Source organism: Eupeodes corollae, chromosome 1, assembly GCF_945859685.1.
Source record: "Eupeodes corollae chromosome 1, idEupCoro1.1, whole genome shotgun sequence".
Classification (NCBI taxonomy): Eukaryota; Metazoa; Arthropoda; class Insecta; order Diptera; family Syrphidae; genus Eupeodes; species Eupeodes corollae.
Window position 1 is genome coordinate 26,128,507 of NC_079147.1, and position 25,953 is coordinate 26,154,459.

Genomic DNA, 25,953 nt, shown 5'->3' on the forward strand with positions numbered 1-25,953 from the left:
AAAAGTGAACCGGTTCGTAAACTAGATTATACAGAAACTTTAAATAAAGCGGAGTCATTCTTAATACATTTTGAACTTATGCTCCACAGATTTAAAAAAATAAATGATTTAATATAGTATTGATTTAACATATATGTAAAAACCATTTTTTAAAGAATAATTCAGAACGTTTACGTTTGACAGTGCCAAACTCTTTAAAAAATATCAAATTCAAATTATGACATTCGACTTGGTGTTTGTTGATTCTCGAGAGGAATTGAAAAATACTTTAAAATACATATCTAGTTCTTTTCATGACAATGTGCTTCTAAAATAGGTTTGATTTTAGGGACCCTCCGAAAATACTTTTAATCCCAAACAGCAATGGTGTGATTTTGAAAACTACAAGACCGTGTTGCTTTACGAACTGATCCATAAACATTTTCGAGAGCTGAGTTTAACATTTACGGTCTGTTCCTTATTACAAACTGTGGGGACCACTTTTAAAAAAATTTCTTATGTAAAATCACAAATTAAGCAACGATGGGCAAAGGCAAATAAATACCAAGATATTTTCCTGAAAATAAACCAATCATGGTTAGAGGGAACATTCGAGATTCCCATTAAATCAGTCTTTTGGAGAACTAAGTGAGCGTAGTAAAAGAAAAACGGAAGAAATAAGGGCCTCCGTACCGTAGGTGATGAAGTTAAACTACATCTGTGTTGCAGACAACAGGACATAGGACCGCCTCGAAAATGCTTAAAGATATTACGATCTCACCAACAAGGGCTAGAAAATATAGAAAAGCCTACAGTAGAGTTACCAACAACGATGAAGTACCTTAATTGACTCCTCTGCAAGCACTTAAAATGTTTGTTGAAGCTCGTCTTACGAGACGACAGTATGAGATAGTAAGAGCAACAACTCCAAAATATTTCCCTTGCTCTGATCTTGTTTTGAAAGCCAAACAAGAGTGCTATCCACCGAAAGAATTCCTAAGTAATCTACAGTGCCTAATCGATCTAACCGTAACACGATTATCAAAATACCTAGAAGATGTGATAATCCGGCTTAACGAGCAGGAAAGGAAGTAGTTAATGATAATCTGCAAATCGGGTTGTGACGGTTCTCAGCAATACAAATTTAAACAAAGTTACGATAATGAGACTGATTCCGATTCCAACATTTGTATGAGTTCCTTTGTGCCTTTGCGCATTGTTTGTGGAAAAGAAGGCAGTAAAATCGTTTGGCAGAGTCCAACTCCTTCTTCGTCAAGGTTTTGTCGTCCTATTTGTAAAAGAAAGAACGGTCCATTAAGTCCATTAAGCAACTAAACAAAACAGTAGTTACGTTGAATGAAGAGAAGTTTTCGTTCGGGCACCAATTCAAAATGAGTATAATTGACGGAAAGGTGTGCAACGCAGCCACAGACACAAAGTCAACATCCCAGTGCCACATCTGTGGAGCTTCTTCGAAAACCTTAAATGACCTATCGAAGAAAAATAGTGTAAACCCTCAAGCTTTGGAATTCGGCTTGTCAGTACTACACCCCCGGAAATTTTCGAAAGCTTTATACACCTTTCGTATAAACTGCCAGTAAAAAAATACAGGGAACGAAAAACGAACGAACGAAGCCCAAAAGAAGTTGGAAATTCAGGAGAGGTTTCGAAATGAAACCGGTTTGCTCATTGACATGCCAAAGGCCAAATTTGGCAGCACTAATGATGGCAACACAAGCCGTAGGTTTTTTGAAAACCCCGAATTGGCTTCAGACATCACAGGTATTAACTTTGAATTGATTTACAGATTCAAGATTATTTTAAAAACTATAAAATTGATGATGAAAAATGTGATAAGTATGCATGTTGGGATATGATATATCCCCGCTGGTTGCTTAATGATTACGATGAAATAAAAGAATCGTTGTGGTAGTTTTAACAATTTTTATTTCTTAGGTAGGTCTTACTCTGTTGAAGGTTGAATCAAGAAGAAGGATACAGAAAAAGAAATATAGAGATGTGGCTTCCGATTTAAACAAATTAATTTGGTATAATGAAAGAGACATCTACACTTCAAAATATAATCATGTACAAGAGTTTTCTTAAGCTCTGTTTAGATTATTATTCTGATCTGAACATTACCGGCCGCCTTGCAGCAACGGCTGTAAGATATATACAATTCATCAAAAGTTTAAACAAAATTCAAAATAAAAATTAAATAAAGAGAAAAAAAATGTTCGGAAGTACCCCTTACTAATTATAATAAATGATTATCTAAAATTACAATTATTATAAGTTTTGAATAGTACACAATTTTTTGTAATATAATTAAATATAACATAAAGACAATATAAGGAGGCTAGCGATATTCAAAATCAGTGCAATATACAAATTCTCCAATTATAATATGTTACGCGAAATTGATTGAAGTCTTTTAAGATGGTAGTAATACACAAAGTTTCACTATTGGACGGGTTATAACTCCATTCTGAGTTCTTATATCCACGACACGTACTCGACTATCTGATCCCTGATGGACCTTAACTACTCGACCTAAACGCCATTCATTTGGGGGAAGATTTTCATCTCTTATGACAACTAGATCATCGATTGTTATATTTCTGTTGGGAAATTTCCACTTATATCTTTTGTTCATTTCCTTTAAATATTCGTTTTTCCATCGTTGACAGAATTGTTGATGCAAAACTTGAACCTTTTCCCATCGTTTAACACAGCTTAGGGAGCTTTCATCTGAAGCAGGTTCTAGAGGAGTTAATAGAGGTCCTCCTCTGAGGAAATGACCTGGAGTTAATGGAGGAATGTCGGTTGCATTTTCTGATATGGAGGAGATGGGCCTGGAGTTTAAGCAAGCTTCAATTCTGGTAAGAAGAGTCGAAAACTCTTCAAAAGTAAGCTTATTAGTACCTGCAACTTTCCTAAAGTGAAGCTTGAAGCTTTTTACCCCAGCCTCCCATAAACCCCCCATATGAGGTGCACCGGGGGGAATGAATTTCCATTCAAGATTTCTATTTTTATATTGCCGTGAAACTTCTGGAGAAAGAGAAGTAATGAATTTCTTAAAATCGTTTGCCAGAATTTTACTGGCTCCCACTAAGTTTGTTCCATTATCTGAATATATCGTCTTAGGGATACCTCGTCGCGCAATGAATCTATTCAAGGCCGCTAAAAATGCTTGGGACGTCAAGTCACTTGTAGCTTCCAGATGTATTGCTTTGGTAGCAAAGCATACGAAGAGACAGACATACCCTTTCGTGGTTCGATAGTTTCGTCCAGCGAAACTTTTTATTAAAAAGGGGCCTGCAAAATCCAAGCCCGTGACAGTAAAAGGTGATGAGATTTGGGTTCTTTCAAGGGGTAGTGCAGCCATAATCTGACTTTGCGTTTGTTTTTTGTGGATAATGCATTCTTTACAGGACTTAATATGTTTTTTCACCAGATTTTTAATTTTTGGTATCCAAAACTCACATCTTATCAAGCGCACCACTAGTTGATTTCCACCGTGAAGTGATATATCATGCACAAATTCAACAAGAAGCAGTGATATTTTTGCTTGATAAGGTAAGATAATTGGATACTTCTCGTTAAAAGAAAGAGTGGATGATGTTAGTCTGCTATTGGAACGCATTATTTGGTTTTGATCTATCATGGGATTAAGAGAAGCTAAGGAACTTTTCCGTGGGATAAGTTCACCTTTTGAAAGAGCTTGATATTCTTCGTGAAAATAAATCGATTGAGTTAAGCGAATAAGTCGATTTCTAGCATTAGTTATTTCATCTTGGTTTATTATTAGAGATGAGTACGAAAAGTTTTTTCTCAGAGGGCCATGGGTTCTTTGAAAAAATCTAAGTATGTAACAAACTACACGTAAGGTCTTTGGCCAAGACGAAAATCTTTCTACGATGTTATCGACATTCGGTTTTAAGGATGTTTGGTATGATTTCAAAGGTCTTTCTTCAAGATTAATGTTTTCAATGTGGTTTAGTTCAGATTTAGGCCACTCATATGAAGATTGACAGAGCCATGATGGTCCATGCCACCATAAGTTACTCGACTGAAGTTCCTTGGGAGATAAGCCGCGTGTTGGTAGGTCAGCTGGATTATCCACTGATCGAACGTGGTTCCATTTTGCGTTGGGAGTATTTGTTTGAATTTGTGAAACTCTATTGCCAACAAAGGTTTTCCATGTATATGGTGGTTTGTTTAGCCATGACAATACAATAGAGCTATCTGTCCATAAAAATAATTCATGTTGTGAACAGGCAAGTTCAGTTATAGCCTTTTTATAAAGGTTAGATAATAAGACGGCCCCACATAGTTCAAGCCTTGGCAGAGCCAACTGTTTTACTGGAGCAACTTTGCTTTTGCAGCATAAAAGATGACAAGACCAACTGTTTTCGCTATGCTGGACTCGTATGTAAAAGGCTGCTGAATAAGCTTGCTCGGAGGCGTCAGAAAATCCATGAATTTGGATTGGAATTGCTGGTTTGTAATCTATCCATCGAGGTACTTGAATATTGCTTATCTCAGGAAGATTAGCGAAGAAGACCTTCCAGCGGTGACACGTTAGGGGCACAAGGGGTGTGTCCCAGGACGTCCCATCACGCCAAATTTGCTGCATTATGATTTTCGCAGTGATGATTATGGGAGCTAAACATCCTGCGGGATCAAAAAGTCTCGAAATTATCGAGAGAACTGCTCTTTTGGTTAAAAGATAATCTTCCTTCAATGCTTGGAAGGAGAAATGAAAAGAATCGGACTTCGCATTCCACTTGATTCCAAGTGTTTTAGAAATGCTTCTATCTTCTAATTTAAGAAAATCTTGATCATAACGATCTGAAGCAGGAATACGCTTAATCAAATCTGCGCAGTTTGATGTCCATTTCCGTAAAGAAAATCCAGCTGAACTTAAAGCTTCAGAGAGTTGACGTTGTGCCTCTAAAGCAGTTGCAATGTCATGGGCTCCGGACAGAGCATCGTCAACATAAAATTCATTTTTAAGGATAGCAGAAGCGAGAGGAAAAGTTTGTTGCACGTCATCTGCCAATTGTAAGAGTGTACGAATAGCTAAATAAGGCGCGCAGTTAACACCAAAGGTAACGGTCTTAAGCTCACAGTCTTCAATATTGCTATCCCCCGATCTACGGAATAAAATTCTTTGGTATGTAGTGTCTTCGGGATGGACAAGTATTTGGCGGTACATCTTTTCGATGTCCGCGTTGAAAACAAATTGGTAAAACCGCCATTTTAAAATAAGAGTCATGAGGTTACTTTGTAAGGATGGCCCTGTATATAATATGTCGTTGAGACTAGTTCCATTAGTTGATACGCTAGAAGCATTAAAAACGACTCTGATCTTGGTTGTGGTACTATCAGCCTTTATTATAGAATGGTGTGGTAGATAATAAGAACAGATTTGGTTGTTTTTTATAAGTTCCTCAGATGGAACAAACTTCATATGCCCTAATGTGGCATATTCTTCAAGGACCTCATTATATTTTCCATGAAACTCTGGATTTTTTTTTAACGAATTTTCCATGCGAATAAATTGCTTTAGAGCAATGTTTCTTGAATGTCCGAGGGTTGAAATTGAGTTTTTAAATGGAAGGCGTACAATATAACGACCTTTAGCGTTTCTGGTTGTTGTCTCAGAATACAAACGTTCGCAAATTTCATCTTCATGAGAAGGAATTGGTTTGTCAGGAATCTCTTCGATCTCCCAAAATTTTGAGATTTGTTCATCGATTGAAGTTTCATAAAAATGAGATAGAATAGTTGTATTGCATTTGAGTCTTTCGTGCCTAAGTGGACCGGAAAGTACCCAGCCAGATATGGTATTCTGAGCAATAAGTGATCCGAAAATGTCACGTTTGACACCTTCGCTAATAATTGAAGGGTATAAGTCAGAACCTATGACTATATCTATCTTAGAGCTCTCATAAAAATATGGATCTGCAAGATTGAAATCGAGAGGATCTGTAACTTCTTCAGGAAGTATTAAACACGAGGGCAAATCATCGGTTAGTTTTTCCAATACAATTGCGTTTGCACTTAATGTAAAAGATGGTATATACTTAGACCCGATGCAGAGGGTGCACAGTTTTGTAGAATGTGCAGTAACAACGGTACTCATACCTGTAATCTGTGCTTGAATTGGTTTTATTGGCAATCTTAATTTTCGTTGAGTCTCTTCAGATAATAATGTTACTTCTGAGCCACTATCAATAAGCGCTCGTAAAGTGTGCGTATTTCCTAAATGAAAGATATTAATCAAGGCTGTGGCCAAAAGGATTCGTTGATTGTTTTGAGCAAAACTAGAATTAACTTGATGAGAACTGATAGGTGCAGTAGACTGTATTGGTTGTGGTTTAAATTCGGGGGTAGAAGTTGATAAAACGGACTGAGTTTGAACATGTGAGTTGTGTAAGAGTGAATGATGCCTCTTTTTACACACTGTGCAATGATAATTGCTTTTACAAGTTTTAACTTCGTGAGAAGGCGATAAACAATTTTGGCAAAATTTTAAAGCGACAACTTTAGAAATCCTTTCATCTACATTCATTTCTAAAAACTTAGGACACAGTCGAAGAGGGTGAGAATCTTGGCACAATTTGCAGCTAAAGTTATAAATTTTTGTATGAAAAGCCTTATGCCTTTGTTTTTGATTAAGCTGAGAAGATTGCGGTTTGTAAGTTTGGGCTTTAGGTTTTGAAGAAAACTTAAGATCGGATACGGTTTCTAGTGCCCTGTACCTATTAGTAAGGAAAGTATCCATCTCATCCCACTTGGGAATATCACGTGGACTTTTAATTACCTGCTCCCATAAAGAAAGTGTACTTTCAGGAAGTCGATTTGAGCAGAGGTAAACCAGAATAGGGTCCCAAGAGTCTATCGACAGATGATGGGCCTTTAAAATCGACAAGCAGTCATTAATATTCCTTTGTAAATCTCTTATATCTTTGCCAGATTCAGCTGTTAAAACAGGAAGGTTAAAAAGAGTTTTTATTTGATTGTTTACTAAGATTCTGCGATTTTCATATTGATCAGAAAGTGCCTTCCAGGCCAATTCAAAATTTTCTTCTGTAAGGGGAAATTTCGAAACTATACTATAAGCTTCGCCTTTTGTCTTCGCACGGAGATGAAAGAGTTTTTGAACCGCGCAAAGTTTCGGATGGTTTATATATACCGCAGTGAACATGTCACGAAACGAGGGCCAAGTCAGATAATCTCCAAAGAAAATCTCTGTGTCACAAGGCGGAACTTTTATACACGGATTATTGTTGTTTGAAATCGCATTCAACCTTAGTTTTTCCTCGTCTTCTTTGATCAGTTTCAATTTGTTGCATTCGTCTATAATTTCACTTAGAATAGTTATATATGTATTTGACGAAGTCCTATATTTAGCTTTAATAGATTCTATGTTTTCCTGATCATCTTCTGCTACACAAGCACTATAGCATGATTTAATATTTGACCAAATTATCTTTAATTCCTCCTTAGAGGTTTCTAAGTAGGTAATGGATTTGTCCACAATAGGAAGTTCCTGATAGGAAGATTGAAATTGAACCAATTGGTCAGCAACAACAATAAAATTAGCTAGCATAGTCATACTTTTCAGAAAACTTCTAACCTCAAAGTTATGGGCGCGAAAACGTACAAAATTTATCTAACTTAAAGGAAACGATGTTGTCAAACTTTATGCAGAACCAGCACTTAAACTTTCGGATCAAAACACTATCAAATATGTGTAAAAATCAATTACTTTTTAAAGCGCAAAGGGCTTTTATAAAATAAAAATGCTTTTTAAATATAGATTTAATATAAATGCACTGAATTTAAATAAAGCACGCACCTGTTTATGAAGTTTTTATGATGATTCTCGCAATTTACTAATCTCCCTTGAGCTGTTCGATGATAAAAGTGGTGTTGATTTTTTTTTTCTTTTATTTTCTTTTAAAGCTGTCTTCATAAAAGAAATAACTCTGATAATGATCGCAGGTTAAGATCGGTTGTTGTTGAGTAGCTGATAATGACTGATAATGGTGAACGGTGTGCGATGAAAGTGAGAGGCGTTGTGATTATGCTGATTCTGCAATTGTGATCTTTTCAATTGTGTGGTCAGCTTGTGAAGCAAGGTGCGAGGCGATGATCGTAGAGCAGATTAAATTGATTGCGGCGGTGGTGGAGCAAGATGATGACAGATTTGATGCACTGATCAGGGCTTGGGTGAATGACGATTGTGAGCAATTAAGGGAATTGCTTGTAGATTTCAACACTGATGATGGTTCATAGAGTAGAGTTTGCTTTTTCTCGTTAACAAAATTTGGAGATCTTTGCACAATGATCTTCAGATGCTTATTAAGACAAATTGATGAACGAATTGAGTTTTTATCAGGTTGATGGTTGATGGAGAGCTGGTGTTCCACTTCGAAGCAAGTTGTTTTCTGTTTGATGGTTTTGTTCGAAGAAGCATGTGGGTTAATGTGTGATTCCAAGAACTCGATAGTTGATTTAGAGATGATTTTTCTTGTCTTGTTGAATGTAATGGTTGATAAATTTATAAGCAAGAATTTTGATATCTCGTTGATGGATGAATAAATATACGAATATATTATACGGTTCGTAGGACCAAATGTTGGGATATGATATATCCCCGCTGGTTGCTTAATGATTACGATGAAATAAAAGAATCGTTGTGGTAGTTTTAACAATTTTTATTTCTTAGGTAGGTCTTACTCTGTTGAAGGTTGAATCAAGAAGAAGGATACAGAAAAAGAAATATAGAGATGTGGCTTCCGATTTAAACAAATTAATTTGGTATAATGAAAGAGACATCTACACTTCAAAATATAATCATGTACAAGAGTTTTCTTAAGCTCTGTTTAGATTATTATTCTGATCTGAACAATGCATTCAACACAGCAAAATTGTATGTACGAGTAGAACAGTATTGTTGGCACCGATTGACGGCGACTATGCACAAGATATTAGTACATGGAAGCCAAATCATAAAAAGTTCACTGCTTCCAATTGGACAGCTATCGAAAGAAGCTGCACCGGCTAAACTTTGCCAGAAAGTTTTCCAGGGAAGAATGTAACTCATTTCTACCTGAAACGGTTAAACTTTTATTACCTGCTGACCCAAACACAGAGTCAGTAAACCAATCTGAACATGAAGATGCCGATTTTTAATGTAATTTTATATTTAAAGAAAACTTGTAAATTCTGTTTCCATTCATTTGTATTTTTTAGTGAATATAGCGTTATATATTGCTGTTCTTTATAACCTGACAAATATATGTATATTTTTATAAATATATACCTCTTTTTTATTAAACTTAGAACTAAAATAACCCCAAAAATAATTTGGCCGCCTAAATCATTAAAATCTATGTATGTGCAACTCACATCTTTTGAGTTTTCCCATGCAACAAATTCCCGAATACGCACCGTACCAGTCAGTAAACGAGAGATTTGTACCGCGACCAAAGCACTCAAAAACAACAAAGTGGTAAGGCTTGACGGCATTCCAGTAGAACAGTTGCAAGCAGCGTCAAGTTCGTTGAGCAAATTGCTGCGAATCAGCTCATAGAAACAGCATGGGTGTCTCTGAACTTTTCCATGAAAAGTGGAAAAAAAGAAATGATTGTCAAGCTCCCAAAAAAAGGAAACCTGATGAAATGCCAAAACCAGGGAGGTGTTTGTGTTTTTCCTACAGTCACTGAAGAAGAAGGATTCCACACTGGATCAGATGTACTTTGAAAAAATACCTAAAAAATCTTGATTATGCAGATGGGATAATTGGTATCCATCAAACGGCAACAAGGGTTTATAGAGAAGCAGAAACCATAAGACTGAAAATCAACACGGAAAAAACTAAGATGCTCAGCCAGGGAACCTCCCACTCTTCATCTGGTAAACATAGCACAGAAACCATTAGACAAATTAGAGTGTCAAGTACCATGGAAGTATGGTCTCTACCGAAGGCGGAACCGTACGTATTGCTACCCGTATTGGGAAATCTAGAATGCTTTTGTGATGTTGTCCAATTTTTGGAGTAACAACTCTCGCACAGCTCGAAGACAAAGCTACAATTGTTCCACTTAAACGTCGAATCAGTACTATTATACGGTTGCAACTACTGGAAAATAACATCAACGATTACCAGGAAATTGCAGACCTTCGATAATTAGTGCCCGCGTAACATCCTACGGGTTTTCTGAATTGTATATCCAATGAAGAACTACATATATAGGATAACGGGTCGGAAACCCATCGACACTTTATAAAAAGGTGTAAGTGGCAGTGCACACGCTTCGAAAACGTAATGATTGCATTGCAGGACAGACAATGCTGTGGAAGAGACAGTAGACCGGGAAGCATATATAGAAGAACAGTCGAGAAGGAATCGCAGAGGTTGGAGAAGAACTGTAGGGAGCTCAAACACATCAACGTATGTCCCACTAGAGATCAAAGACGAATTTTATAAGCCTAAGGACGTAAGTAACATCGCAACAATGAGAATCTTAATGAAATGAATAACATCTCGGACAAAACAAATAAAGGCTTTTTTATTTCTCGGTTGCAAAAATGGAGCTAAATAAAAATGTCTTCTAATTGGAATCTTTGAAGAAATACGGACCAATGACAAATTGCGACAGTTCATAACTTTGTCAAATATGCAAAATCAGTAATGCAAAATACGCCATAATCAGACATGGGACACGTTCAAATGCTACGAACTCCGAAAAAGCGATAAATACGGATCTTTAGAAACACTTCCACTTACAGCAGCAAAATCAAGTGGACGTGCGTTAAATGATTCATCGGCTTTACAACATCAGCAATGCTTCTGCGTTTTCGATTGTTAAGCAATCCATTATCGTAAACGGCAAACATTTGATGGATGTTTTGACACTTAACGGCTACGTTCAATCTCAGATATATAGGGTATCCTGTTAGTGTTTTACGTGTCAAATAACAGCTGATCAAACACAGCTAAGATGTCAAAAAAGGAATCCAAATGTGTCCAAGAGTTTCTGGGGTATTTAGGTATCTAACAGAATAGCTGATTCAACACATGGTTGAATTTCAAGAAACTTGAAAACTGATTTCAGCTTTTGTATTTGTTGGTAAACAAAAAGATACAAAATGTTGGTTGAAGTTGTATTTGAGCATTTTCTGTACATAATAGATGATGAAGAAGCTATTTGCCTCCGAATTTTAGAAGGCAATTATGATCTTTTTTTTAAACTTCAAAATTGACCAATTGCTAGGTCTTACCTCAAGTCTAGTGTCCAGCATTCTGAAGTTGAAGAATCTCAACCTGTTCTAGAGGTTGTTTTTATTTATAAGAGCAGACAGATGCGGACAGCTTATTGAACTACAAGCAAATAAGGTCCCTGAAAGGAAAGGTAAGTTATTCATTTAGATAATTCAAAACCCCCAAAGAAGAACCACTCTATTCCCTTTTTTTAAGGTTGGGAACATTAATCCATTCTGCTCTTTTTCGAGGAGGGCATAAAGAGAAATGACCAGCTCCGAGATCCAAAGAACAATTTTTCAAGTAATTGCAAAAGTTCCTGAAGAACACGGGTCAATTTTTGATGAGAAGGAATAAGAAATAAAATTAAAATATGAAAATATGAATTATCATAAAATGTTTTATCTTACTACAATTTTGACTTCGAAGCTAAAATGTTTCTCTGCTTTTGTGAACAACTGAAAGTTGTTTTTATTTTTTGACAGCTATCTCAATACAGCTATCCAACTCGTTCAACAAGGTATCTAAAAATCCATCTTGGATAGATACCCTATCCAACACGAGATTGAACGCAGCCAATATTAACATTAAGTTTGACAGCTAATAATTAAGCTAAGTACTAACAGCGCAATCCACGAAATGAATGGCCCGATACTGAAAGTCAAACATCTTTTCATTTGATTTCTTAGGAATTCAATAATTGAAAATAGAATTATTTTTGAGAGGTTATCTTTTTTAAAAGTATGGATATGCTTAAAATCTATCCAAAAAATGCTTTGTCATTGTTAAAGGTATTATTCAAGATAAAGAGATAACAACTCTGATCATTGATAGTTTTTAAATATTTTTAATTACTGTCATATTCATATGCAAGTTGAGGGTTTACTAAATGCTAATTAAAAATTCACTTTATTGCACCTATACGTCAAAGTTCAATTAGAAGATGAGTGCAAAACGAAATTATAGATAATTTATTTTTATTTTGTTTTGTAAATCAAACGCGAAACGGTTTCGGCGTACATTTGTATGTAAATACATATATAGGTGTAGTAAAATGAGAATATTAAAATTAATGAAGCAATAAACCATTTTATTAATTTTATAATATATACACATATGTGAAACAAATATAAATAAAAAGCTTTAATGATCGTCTATATTATTGAAACTATAGGTTAATAGAGTGAAAGTTGGCTAATTATTTACTATTTAGATGTTACTTTCTGAGAGGTATTTATGAGTTAAAAATTTTTACATCTTGCTGTAACTGTAGAAGCTGTAAAAGAAGTATATAATAAATGAGTTTACAAGTCATTCGCTTTGAAGTTAGGTTGTCGGCATTATTTTCACATTGTTTTGCTAAAATACGGAGGCTCTTTTCCACCTTTCTTACAACAACATACATTTTCACGAAGAGATTTTGTACTACTTTCAATGTGGATTATCAAGGTGAAGCAAGCTTAAATCGAAATTTGTATATTTTAACATTGGCTCAAAAAATACCAGTGTCATGTCGGTTCGTGAAAGCAAAAGCACAAGTAATTCAAAAAGTTCAAAACCGAGTGAAATATCGCCGTACAAAGGTGTTGATTTTATTTAAAACGACCCTAACATTAGCAGTAGTCAGCTGCATGGATGTTTCAAGACGAAACAAATTCAATAAAGTTGTTACTCTTTTAAGCATTAAAGACGTTAATCGTTTTTTTGCCATAATCGAACCATAATATCACTTTAAAAGAAGCAATCGTCTAAAATTTAAACTTGAAAGCGCAAACTTCAAAGCGCAAGATTCAAAGCATTGAATTGATTTCCGAAGGAGCTAACATCGACTCGGACTACTACCTGCAGGTATCAGTTCGGGTTTCCAAACCTAAGGCAAAACAGGGATACAGGGAACAGGGTCAAACGGTTGCAATCGAAAGAGATCGCAAAATTCTTCTCCAAACTCTTCTTCTGCAAACATGCAATCCAAAGAAGCCGTATCTAACGTGGAGAGCCGCAATCAAACCTAAGCGTATGGAAGAACCACTTCTGAAGACTGTATTACGGCTACCACGACCCGAACTCCGCTGTCAGCCAGAATGATCAATTTAATATAGACGACAAAGCCAACAGTTCCGTCTTCCCGCCTAAGACAAAGTAAAGATTGCCATATCTTAGCTGAAGTCTAACAAAGCCGCTGGAGCAGATGGCTTAAAGGCTTAGTATTGTTTGCCCAATACTAAAAAAAGAGATCCTTAACATCGCTTAAAAAATCTTCTCTGTCGTAATATGTGAACATCTAAAGCCCGTCGTCAACAATCTGATAGGTCCTTATCAGTGTGGTTTTAAACCAGGAAAGTCCATATTCGATTACGGCAGATCCTGGAAAAAACCCAAGAACATCAAATCGACACCCATCATCTCTTCATCGATTTCAGTCTCGCATTTGACAGCAACTAAAGGGACCAACTGTATAGAGCCCTGTCATCCGTTTGTGCAGGATGACCATGAAGTTTTTGCGCTTCTCCAATAACTTAAACAACAGTTACTCGCATATCCTCAAATCAAATATCATGCGTCTCCAGCCAGCTCGGTCCCTAGCTAGCTGTCTCCAGTTTCGCACGCCAAGTTGGTTGAGGTCTTAACCCACCTGCGTCACCTGAGTCGCGGTCTTCCTCTACTGCGCCGCGCCGTCCCTCGGGATTGAATTCAAAGGCCTTCCTGGCTGGAGCGTTGATATCTATTTGCTCTACATGACCTAGCCATCTGAGTCGTTGGACTTTAATTCTGCTAACTACTTCAGTGTCGCTGTACAGTCCATGCAGTTCGTCGTTATATCTTTTCCTTCATTCTCCATCTATGCATACGGGACCAAAAATCGCTCGAAGAATTTTTCTCTCGAAGCATCCTAAGACGCTCTCATCTTTTTTTGACAAGGTCCAGGCCTCAGCGCCATAAATGAGAACCGGGATGATGAGTGTCTTATAGATGGTGATTTTAGACGCTCGAGAGAGGACTTTATGGCTGAATCACAAACACGCTTCAACTTCAGCTTCGACTGCGTTACGGTGGGCCTACTTGAAGGTTGCTTTGAATGACATTTCTATTACATCCCTTCAAAGTGCAGATATTTAGCTTGTTGACATTTTTGTACAGCTGTTGAGCTGTCAGGCAAAGCAAATCTTCAGATAATTGAACTAGAGCTTCCGTTTGAAGTCACATTACGTTACATTACGTTCTTTTCCTTACGATTGCCAAACGAAACGTGAGGTCGAAGCTCCATTGTGATAGCAGCATTGAATTCCTATGGCTGAACTCGTAAACGTCAGGTGAAGCCAAAGCTGAAGCGTGTTTGTGATTCAGCCATTACATCTCCATTGCCTTCTAAGTCCAAAGAAGCAGCGATTTGCAAGATTTATTTTTCGTTTGATTTCAGCGCTAGTTTAGTTGTCTGTGTTTATAGCGGTGCCTAGGTAGACAAAGTCCTTTACTACCTCAAAGTTATATCTGTTCGCTCAATGTCCTTTTTTGATGACAGCATATACTTGGTCTTGTCGTCATTGACCATTGAACCCATCTTCTTCGCTTCCGTTGCAATACTCAAAAACGCTTCTCTGACATCACGCTTTGATATTCCAATTATCTTAATATCATCTGTGTATCCGAGTAATTGGATGGACATTTCGGAAGATTGTGCCTCTAGTGTTGACGGTTGAGTTTTGCACAATTCTTTCCAGAACGATATTGAAGAAGTCGAATGACAAGTGCATCGCCTTGTCTAAAACCTTTTTTGACATCAAATGCATCGGTGAGATCTTTTCCGAACTTGATAAAGCAGCGTGCTTTCTCTATCGTCATTTTGCGGCTTAAGAGGTGTATACTGGAGAAGTGTAGTGCGTCGATCGCAATGTGGTCAATCTGGTAGACGGTTGATTGAGCAGGAGATTTCCATGTCCCCTTGTGGGTAATATCTGCCTTGCAGCAGTTAAGGGCTTCCTCTAATTGTTCGCCTGCACGGGGTCTGTAAAGGGACCTAACATTCCACGTACAGAACCGAAGTTCATTTTCTTGGGTTGTCAACAGTAAATCTATACGTATCCGAGACTTGTTGGTGCTTCGCAACTATGATGTTTTTATGTAGTCACGAAGTCACTCCGACGGCACAACCCCCAACCTGGAGGTCCAGATCCTTAGTATAACTCCAAGAACGGGGAGCCGGATAAAACCGCTTCTTATATTCCTGTGCTCCGAATAAGTCGTAGAAGCCCTATAAGGTGTTCACTAAGTAGTTCAACCTTACTGGAACTGTAGACGCCACCGTTGATTCCATCTCGAGAATTCGTCCGCTGCCGTCTGTAATTTAAGTATCTAACTCGTTTAAAAAATTCACCGATCCGGGATAGCCTATCCAACAAGGAGAAAATGAAAAACATCTGTTTAAAAATTTAAAAAATCCCCCAAAACACATCCTCCCTCTATTATCATTTCATTCCGAACTTTTGAGAAAGCCTTTAACTCTATAAATTTTAAAACGAAGTCTTTAACATTAAATTTTTTATAGAAAACAAATTGTATTGGCCTTTCTCCCGAAAGTAAAGCACGTGTATTCAAAGCTTTTAATTTCGCCACGTTATTTAAAGAGTTGACTCCAACTTTGAAATAAATTATCACTAACCTTTATAACATAAGTGCCAAAAATAAAGGAAAAATGACAAATCGTATTACTTATCTAATTATTGAACATTTATCTTCTTTGTAATATGTACAAAAAAAAAACAAACCGTGATATAATTGTTCTCACTTGTCAAAAATATAAGTCACCTTAATAAGATTAATTAATAATTCTAAACATTATTTGTTCGCAACTGACAATGCATTAACAAAAATAAAACAATAGATATAAAAATAAATTAATTATTCCCCTTTAAAGATAAAAAATACAAAATTTGTATTTGTATACTGTACATTTATGATAAATTTAGTTATCTATGTCAAAAATGGTTCTTTATTCACTTTAAAATCACAACAAACAAAAAGTATGCCACTATATCTAACCGCAGACACTAATTTAAAATCTTTAAACCCTCAAGAAACTGAATCCTTATCGAAATCAATATTTTCAACCGCAATTATTATTTTGTATAAATTTTATCAAGCGCCGCCTCTTACCGGCTTAAAATATCATACAGAATAAAACACTTGTGCAATTATTTGAATTACTCTAAAGTTTAAACGAACAACAATAAATAAAAGTAGTATTTGCCGAAAACCTTACGATATCACCCGTTTTTTTTTGTCAAAGAAGAAAAGATACAAATTTCGTACGTCTTATCACTAACCTTGCCCGACCGGCGACTACGAACTGAATTAACTCAGGCAGCCAACGAACGTTTTTCAAATTCCACATGAACTCACAAATCATAGCACCACAAGCGGCTTTAGTGTGGCGGCACCTTTTTTATTGTAACATTGCCAATAAACTAGATGAAAAGAATACAAAAAATGCGAGAGCATCTTAGTATCTACGATTAAGTAGATACAAATCTTTTTTTTTAATTCATTCTTGGAAGAGAGAAGTTGTATCTTTTTTTCTTTTTAAATTTCTATAGCACAATCTAGACCAACAAAAGCCAATGACTTTTTTATACATACAAAAATAAAATTTTGTTGTCATTCAATCAGAATTTTTTGCATTTAGTTATAAACGTGATTCGACAAAGAAAAGTTAATGACCAACAAAGATGAATTTTATTTATTTACGTAGCAAGTTTATACATTCTTCGATTTAAATTAAATGAGATTTAAAAATTGAAAATAGAATTTTTGCGGAAATAATGCAAAAGTTAAGAATAGATTGGTACATGAATAAACAATAGAACAATTCTACGAATTTGTTGAATTCAATTGATATATTTTTAAATTTTTAATCAATCAATACAGATGGAATAAGAATTAATCAATTTGTATTTACTATTAAATGAAATGCTTTTGCATGAATTCTGAAAGAAACTTGATCAAAGTTAAAAGTCATTGTCTTGAGAAATTATAAATTATTGGTTTATGTTTGTATTTATTTTATTAAACCACGCTTTCTAAAAATATCGACTTCCGTGATTATTATGAAACAAAGTGCACACTTTTAGGATAATTGCGTCATAACATTTCACGATGAAAGTTGTATCTCAAAAGCATACAATAATACGATTAAGCGTTAAAAATTGATTGAATGTGAGCCTTGAATTGGCTTTATTTTAAATGCAAACACTTTTCACTAATAATTTGTTTTCTTTTAATATAAATATTTTATGCAAGTCACTTTATGGGGTCCCAAAAGGTAGTTATATAGGTCCCTTTTTGTTTATTTGTACCTTAATCAATCTGAAACGTTATTAGAGCTTTTAAGCTGCTGCTGTACAATAACATGTTCCCGTTAGTATTCACATAAAAACAAACTTGGGTTCTTAGCAACCTTTTAGCCGCGTTCGAGAGAAAATTCTTATGGAGAATTGTTGTTGTTGTATGTAATGAAGGGCGATTTTAGAGTAAATGCTTCCATGAACTCTTGTACTGTACGCAATCTATCTCAAAACTGTTGTTGTGCCACTTGCCCTGCACTTGCGGTTTTCAAATATAATAAGACGTCTTGGTGGCCGCAAACAGGGTTGTAAACTAATGAAATCTTTTGGCAATGCAATCTTTTATGAGTATTGGATTCACTAAAAGATTGGACTTCAAATTTTGAAATCACCAATCATTTGCATTTACTGACCTCAAAAATCGATGTCTAATACCGAAAATTGGGGTGCGAGGTGTAAAGATCACTTTAAAATATTTTGTGTAATGAAATTTTACTTACGAATGCCAGAGAATGCAAAAACTTTAAGAGAATGGAAAGACTTCAAAAGAATGCAAAGACTTAAAGGATACATGAAATCTCAAATGATTGCAATCAATTGATTGAAAATAATGAGTGCAATTTTTAAGTGGAATTCAATAATAATTTGATTTAAAATGATTGCTTTCAAAAAAAATTGCATTCTTTATACAAGCTTGGCTGCAAACGTGTTTTTTTTGCTGTTCTCTTGACTACCTGACTGTAAATATGTAGACATCTAGACAGCCGCAAATTCCTAATAGACGCAATTAAAATCTTGAGCATAGACAAACCATATATATATATGGTTTGTCTATGATCTTGAGTCTTAAATAAAAAATTCGGATAAAAGATGTAACCCACCAAATTATATCACAATTCAAAGCTGTTGGTTATGAATATAAAAAAATAAACTAGTTTTGAATCCCAACGAACAGCTGGAGATCTCTAAAAAACATCGAATTGTTTTATTTTAAATTTTAGTAAACCGATTTTTTATCATTTCTCGATAGCTTAAACTTACAAGTTATTTATGCTTACAAACAAAATGCTCTTTTTTGTGAATATAAACAAAATGGGGTTACAATTACAAAGTTCGTTAACTGTAAGAAATTCATTAAAGTTCTCTTAATCTCAGAGAGCTATATCTTGTCTTGCCTTTAAATATATAATTCCTTGTACGCAAATTACTAGTGTTATTTAAACTAACTCACTAAGCCGAACTTACGAGATAAATTCAAGCGCTCTAATTCTAACTGTAAAGGCAAACAATTCGGGTCTCTTTGGTCACAGAAATAGAAAGACCACTATTAACATAGATATTAGCGCTCAGGCAGGCTATTAAAAGCCGTACATAGATTTTAACCCAGTAGCACAAACAGAAATTTCCACAAGGAAGAACTGAATGGAAAACAGGGTCATACAAATAAATCATGAATCTGTGAGGTGGGACATCTTTACATGAAATCCTCCTCTAGAAAGATAAAGTTTTCAAAATGTTCAACCTTCTCATAGCATCCCCAAAATTGTTCAAACATAGTCTCGCAATTTTGTTTCCTTAGAAGGATTTCCTTATTTAGCTGGATGTGTTAACGGTACTATGATAGATATTTTGATTCACCAATTTTTTCAAAGCATATTTAGTTTTAATAAACACCACCTAATATTTACTTTGCGACTTTTCAAAATACGCATTAATTGCAAAGTTGTTTTAAAATTGGTAAAACACTTTTACTTTTCAAATAAAGACTGAAAAAACTGCAAATTTTGTGAAACACTGCACTTTTACTTTACATGATATTAATTTTTTACAATGTGAAAAATGTTTGGTGAAATAGGTCTCAGGTCTTAAAGTTGGACTACATTCCGTGTAATTTTGGATTTAGGTGCTTCTCCACTCTAGATGCATGCTTCCAGATAAACCAACTGATCTCGAATTCAGACTCAATGAGATTTGCTGTAAAATGTTTGGATCATTTTAGTTATACGAAGTGAGGAAAAATCTTTTAGGGAAATAAACGGGATAATGAGCAAATCTCCCAAGTTGATTGCAAAAGCAATTTGACCAATTGAACCAAAAAACAGCTGGGAAAACCGAACAAAACAACCCCAAGAGAAGACTGAAAGATCATTTGCGCCTAAAAAAAACGATCCTTACAAGTCTTAAAGGAAATAAAAACAAACTACAACTTCCAATAACTTCCAGAACTGTTCGTAGAAGACTTGTTGAAGCTAACTTGTTTAGAAGGATCGCGAGAATGGTGCTCTTTCTAAGAAAAAAAAATATAACAACGCGTCCAATCATTTTGATTGGAAAGGGCCAAAAGGAGGCATATGTTTTGTGGATGGACGAAACAAAGATAAATTTGTTCGGAAGTGATGGCAGACAAAACGTTAGAAGGCTTAATTTCAAATAACTAAATCCCAAATACTGTAGAAAACGGTTAAAAGCGGTGTTGGCAGTATCATACTTGGGGGTTAATTTTCTTGATATGGCGTTGGACCAATACATTTGATTGAAGTTAAAATGGATCAAAATATGGAGGTGAATATCATGAAGGATAAAATGCTGCCTCATGCGGACCAGAACATGCCTCTCAAAGTTGTCTACAGCAGGACAACGACCCTTAGCACACATCCAAATCTGCTCAAAAGTATTTTAAATACAAAAAAATCAGCGTATTGCAGTGGACATCCGAATCGCCTGACTTAAATCTCATAGAACATTTTGCGGGAGATTAAAAATACGTGGTTGGAAAACACTTAACAAAAAACAAAGGCAAACTGTGGAGGATGGTTCAACAGGAGTGGTACAATATTTCATTTGACAGATCCAGCCGATTATTTGACTCAATGTCCAACAGATATCACACTGTAATTAAAACTAAGGACCAGGGTACCACATATTAAAATAATTTTCAAATGCAGAATAGCTTTGCATTTAATTTTTTTTTGTATTTGTATATCTATTTTAATGTCCACGAAATGTTTTCCTTTTTTACATTATTGAATTTAGAATATTTTAAGTTTTAATTTTATTATAAATAATGGATAATTTTAGTTTGAAAGAAAGAAAATAAGAAAATTATGACCAAACTTGAATAAAAAAATGTTTAAGTCAATTAAACATTTAATTTTTAAAACTCTGTTTGGTGTTTCTATTTTTATGTCCATATCTGTACATAATATAGGTATTGGAGATCTCAAATTACTAATCAACACAAAAATTTGTAGTTTACGCTCTTCGCTATGGCTGCCCATATTCTGTTTTGACATTTGACAGATCCGAAGTTCTTGTCATTTTTTTATTGCAGAATATTTTCTTTTAATAAACCTCAATGACTTCATTTTTGAACTATGTATGTACAGTTGTGTTCATAAAAATAGCAGTGCACATTTTATTAGATTGTCAATCATTTTAATTATGGAAATTCTTACAAAAAAAGTTACCATGTAACTTGCATCTAACGGCTTTCGTATTCATATTAGAGACTTTTAGCTTGAAGTTATACCCCACTTTTCCCGGTGAACACCAATTATTTCAAACTCTCTGGATATAGAGTGTTTATACAAATAGCAGTGCTTTTGATTTTATAATTAAAAAGGTTAAAAATTCATTTTTTTTTATTTTTTGGTAAGTAAATATTTTACTATTTAAAGTTTTAAGTATTTGTAACATACTAGTATATAATAAATTAGTAATTATTTGTTCAAAAATAAAAAATAGGACGGTCAAGACACTGCACCAAAGAAATTCGAAAACTTATTTGAAAACTGCGTTTGGAGGGAAAAACCTATCAAAATATTCAAGACATCCTAGGCTGCTCAGCAGAAATGGTCAGTAACGCCATAAAATGGCAAAATAAACTGAAAACGCGAGGCCCAAACAGGATGAATGCTGAGAGAACTAAAAGAAAAATTGTTCAGTTAGCAAAACAGAACTCTTCCATAGGCTCTAGGAAAATTAGAAATGGACTTCAACTGTCTGTTAGCGCTGTCACAACACGAAGATGTCTTTTATAAGCGAACGTCTTTTATAAGCGAAGTTACCAGCCCGAATTCCATGCAAGGTACCATTCTTTACAAAAAGGCATGTGGCAAAGAGAATGGAGTTTGTTAAAGCGCATAGAGATTGGGCAAAAAAGAAATGGAGGAATGTTCTGTGGAGCGTTGAAAGCAAAGTCGTCCTTTTTGGGTTCAACGGTCGTCGAGAATATGTGAGAAGACCGCAAAATGCAGCATACGATCCACGGTACACTATACAAACAGTGAAGCATGGTGGAGGAATAATTATGATATGGGCTTGCTTGGGCCTATTAATCCAATCGAGGGTATAAGGGATGTAACCGAGTATGTGAAAATTCTCGAGGAGGTTATGTTACCCTATGCTAAAGAGGAAATGCCGTTGGTTTGGGTATACCAACAAGATTATGACCCAAAGCATACGTCATAAAAGCCAAAATTATGGTTTGCCCAGAAGAAGTTAACCCTTATGGAGTGGCCCGCTCAATCCCCCGACCTTAACCTCATCGAAAATTTGTGGTGGGATTTCATAAAACAAAACCATAGAATTTGAAAAATTTGTGGGAAGCAGTGCGTGATTCGTGGAACGCAATACCAGTCGAGAGGTGTCAGGTTTTAGTGAACTCGATACCTTGTAGATGCGAAGTTTCGCGCTCCAAGTTGCGTGAGGTCACTTTTAACTTGTGCGCGCCACCTGATCCGCGGTCTTCCTCTACTGCGCTGACTTTCTGGGCCGAAGCACTTGCTTCCATGCGCTCTACGTAACCCAGCCATCTCAGACGTTGGATTTTTACCCTTTTGGATAAGTCATCGTTCCATCTTCTCCTCCACTCCTCTTCAATGCATACAGGACCGTAGATCACACGAAGAATTTTTCTCTCGAAACGACCCAAAGTGCTTTCATCCGCGTTTGTCATAGTCCATGCTTCTGTACCGCATAGCAGAACGGGGATGATAAGGGTCTTATATAGTAACACTTTGGTCCCTCGAGAGAGGACTTTACCACTCAATTGCTTTCTTAGTCCAAAGAAACAGCGGTTAGCAAGAGTTATTCTGCGTTTGATCTCAGCGCTGGTGTTGTTTTCGAAGTCCTTGACTACCTCAAAGTTACACCTGTCGATGGTGACGTTTTGACCAAAACGTCAGTTTTTTAGGTCCTTTCTTGACGACAGCATGCACTTTGTTTTGCCCCCATTAACCGTTAAACCCAACAGGGTCTATCTCATACAAATTTTTGAGTGTTAGTAATGTCTGCATTGCTGCAGACTTCGGTCTCCGCTGAGGCTGCACATATTCTGTTAAGAGAACTAACATCTACGTACAAATCGTCATGTTTTGACTACAGAACATTTTTTTTCAATCATCCTAAATTATTTGATTTATAGAACTACATAATACAAGAGCATGGCCACCAACAATTTAAAATTGAATTGATAGGATAAAGTCTCTAATTATATACAAACTACGTTCTAAGGCTTGTTATAAACCTATATTTGCATATTATCACCCAAACACCTACTTTTATTGATACGCAGATAAGTCTATTTCGACTTAGGTGTCTTTATGAATATTTATGAACCCAAGTACTTTTCTCGTTTGACATTTGCAAAAAAAATTAAAATAACGGTATATATGCACGATACGAAAAGTAAATAAACAAAACTTTACTCACTCTAGGTCGTGGCCTCCAAAATCTATTTTAATCCAAACAAAAATTAACACTTCTATGAAAAATCGTTCGTTATTTTTTAAAAACAACTTCAAAACGTGTTTTTCTTGTATAAATATATTATCAGGTACAAATAGATAGAAAATCTTATTGAAAGCCCCCGCAGAAGAGAAAAACAAAAACTTAGACAATTAAAATCGAGACCGAGACGTGTTGAAGGAATAAAAATAAACAAAAAGAAATATAATTGAGAAACAGAACAACCGATCAATTGCAAATGGAAATGCAAACTCAACTGTGATGTAGTTTACTAAATTTGTTTGCCATTACAATGAGACAGCAAATGAAAATAAGTCGTTCAAGTCGACAATCAGATATCGGAATTCTGTTTTTCTGGCCGCCATTTAACTCCACCATTGTGACAACAATGACGAATGACGATGTTGGGTCATACATTACACGCTCCCATAGCTAAGTTCCGTGCGAATCCGAATGAATGGATGAATGATATGTCGTAGTCGTCGTCCATTATAGAAGTGGTTTTGCACTCTGCACTAAATAAAGCAATCTTCAAGACCTATAGAGGTGTATATGACTTTGCCAATCGCTTACATTGTTTTGTTGTTTATCACAAAATGAATGTAGATACTTTATGGTGTAATTTCATTATCAAGGGGGGAAATATGTGGTGACTGACTCGGAGAGAGAGATCAGTCTGTTTCCGCATGTTTTCTTTTTTGTCATTAAATTCCGATGCACTTGAAGCAATATGGTCCCAAGTTTAAGATAAAAACATTGTTAGTCACAACAAACAAAACACTTTTAAGGTTTTACGTTTTATTTTTAAGAAATGTATGTTTTCTTTTAATACAATTACCTGATTTTAGAAGTGAAATGTTAGGATTTTGTTTTTCTTTGTTGAAATTATTATTGACTAATCTTCACTGAGATTGAGTGCAAAAAAAGTCCGAAAATAAACTAAACGAAATGTACAAGTTGATAGGTATCCGATAAGAAAGATTTCTTAGAAACTCAAAAAAAAAAAACTTACATCAGACGAAGTTTAATTAATTAATGATTTAAGTTGAAAAAGAAGGTTTTCTTTGTTTTAAAAAAAGGAGTTATTTTGATTTTTATTTTGTAATTTCCACTATAAAACTTTTACACACGTTCTTTTCTGATTAAAGAAAGAAGAAAAACAAAAAGTATTTTTAAAAAATACGACGGAATAATTTCACATTCGATGAGAATTAGAGCGACGGAGACAAGTATAATGGATAAGTAGTCAGCTGACTTTTGTTTAGTTGAATTATGTGGAGACTTTTTGACAAGTGAAAGAGTTCAGCACTTATGCAGAACAACGATAGTAATTTTCGAGAGTTTTATATAATTCTTTTTAAATGGTGATATTAAAAATATGCATTTAAAACTTAATTACATCGCTATATAGTAAAATAGAGTTGTTTGTTAAGTAAAAACTACACCATTATTGAAAATAGAAGAATACACCCCTCAAAAAATCATTGAAATTACTACAATCCGTACTATGGCATGATGGTTTGTGCGTAAAACTGTCATACTAGAGGTCTATATTAAATGCCTGTTTGTGGCAAATGTAATTCTTGTTATTTATTCTTAAGGGCTTATTTCTTAAATAAACCTTTAAGATTTCGCATAAAAACTGTAGGTCCAATTCATTCCTGGTTAACGTGGTCCATCTTTAGATCAACGTTTGAGTTCGGTTCAACTCTTTTTCAGTTGTGTGTTTCAATGTTATCTCATTATCTGCTGTTAAAAGTCCTCCATCGAACTTGGGGGATTAAAAAAGGTTCAGCCATGGTTCAGGTGTTTTTTCTCTTTAATTTGATTTTTATTTTAAAATTCAGCAAAAACAACTTTACAGAACCTTTCTTTAAAATCGTCCCTGACAAAATAAGACAAAGCTCCCACGTCAACACTTAAGCCACTATCTCTCGAAAGTCTGTCCAATTACTATCATGTGTTGTTGACATTGACATAATCGGAGGAACTCAGCGTGATGTCAATGGGGGTTATGCGAGAATTAAGGCACGGGCGGCAACAATTTACCGGTTAATGGGCTAAGATAGGAAAGCTCTCTATCGACCAAAGTGTCACTACATACGACCCTCATCATCCCCGTCCTACTATACGGAGCAGAATCATGGACTATGACAAAAGCGGATGAAAGCACCTTGGGTAATTTGAAGGGAAAAGTTCTTCACGTGATCTACCGTTCCCTATGCATAGAAGGTAAGTGGAGAAGAAGATGGAACGACGAGCTGTACGGGCTGTACAGCGACGTAGACTTAGCCAGAAGGTAAAAGTCCAACAACTAAGATGGCTGGGTCACGTAGAGCGTATGGAAACCAATGCTCCTGACCGGAAAGTCTTCGAATCCAAAGTGACCTCACCAAACTTGTAGTACGCAACTGGCGATATCTAGCTAGGGACCGATAAGTTTGTTGGGTGAGGCCCTTGCAGCTCCACCTTAAGTAAGTTCAGTTAAATGGTGGTTGGCACACAACTGAATGCATAAATGTTATTTCATTAACGTCTATATCATAATTTAAATTATGTCGGCAGTGAATGTAAAGAAAACAACATTTTTTTAATTGAATTGAAAGC

At 35.5% G+C, this 25,953-nt stretch overlaps 2 protein-coding genes across 3 annotated transcripts in view; both read right to left on the reverse strand.

Moving 5' to 3' along the window:
• The window catches only part of LOC129939833 (zinc transporter ZIP13 homolog), a 35,645-nt gene extending 11,138 nt beyond the window's left edge, over positions 1-24,507 (reverse strand). The window contains exons 1-2 of one of the 2 annotated variants that reach the window (XM_056047998.1): positions 24,359-24,507; positions 24,185-24,285 (exon numbers count right to left, since the gene is read on the reverse strand). The gene's annotated coding sequence lies outside the window, so the exon portion shown is untranslated. The other variant, XM_056047996.1, reaches the window with a different exon arrangement.
• Positions 2,414-7,606, reverse strand: LOC129953635 (uncharacterized). Its single transcript, XM_056066879.1, has one exon. It carries the CDS (start codon positions 7,604-7,606, stop codon positions 2,414-2,416), a length of 5,193 nt encoding a protein of 1,730 aa, XP_055922854.1.
• Positions 24,508-25,953: the final 1,446 nt, after the last annotated feature.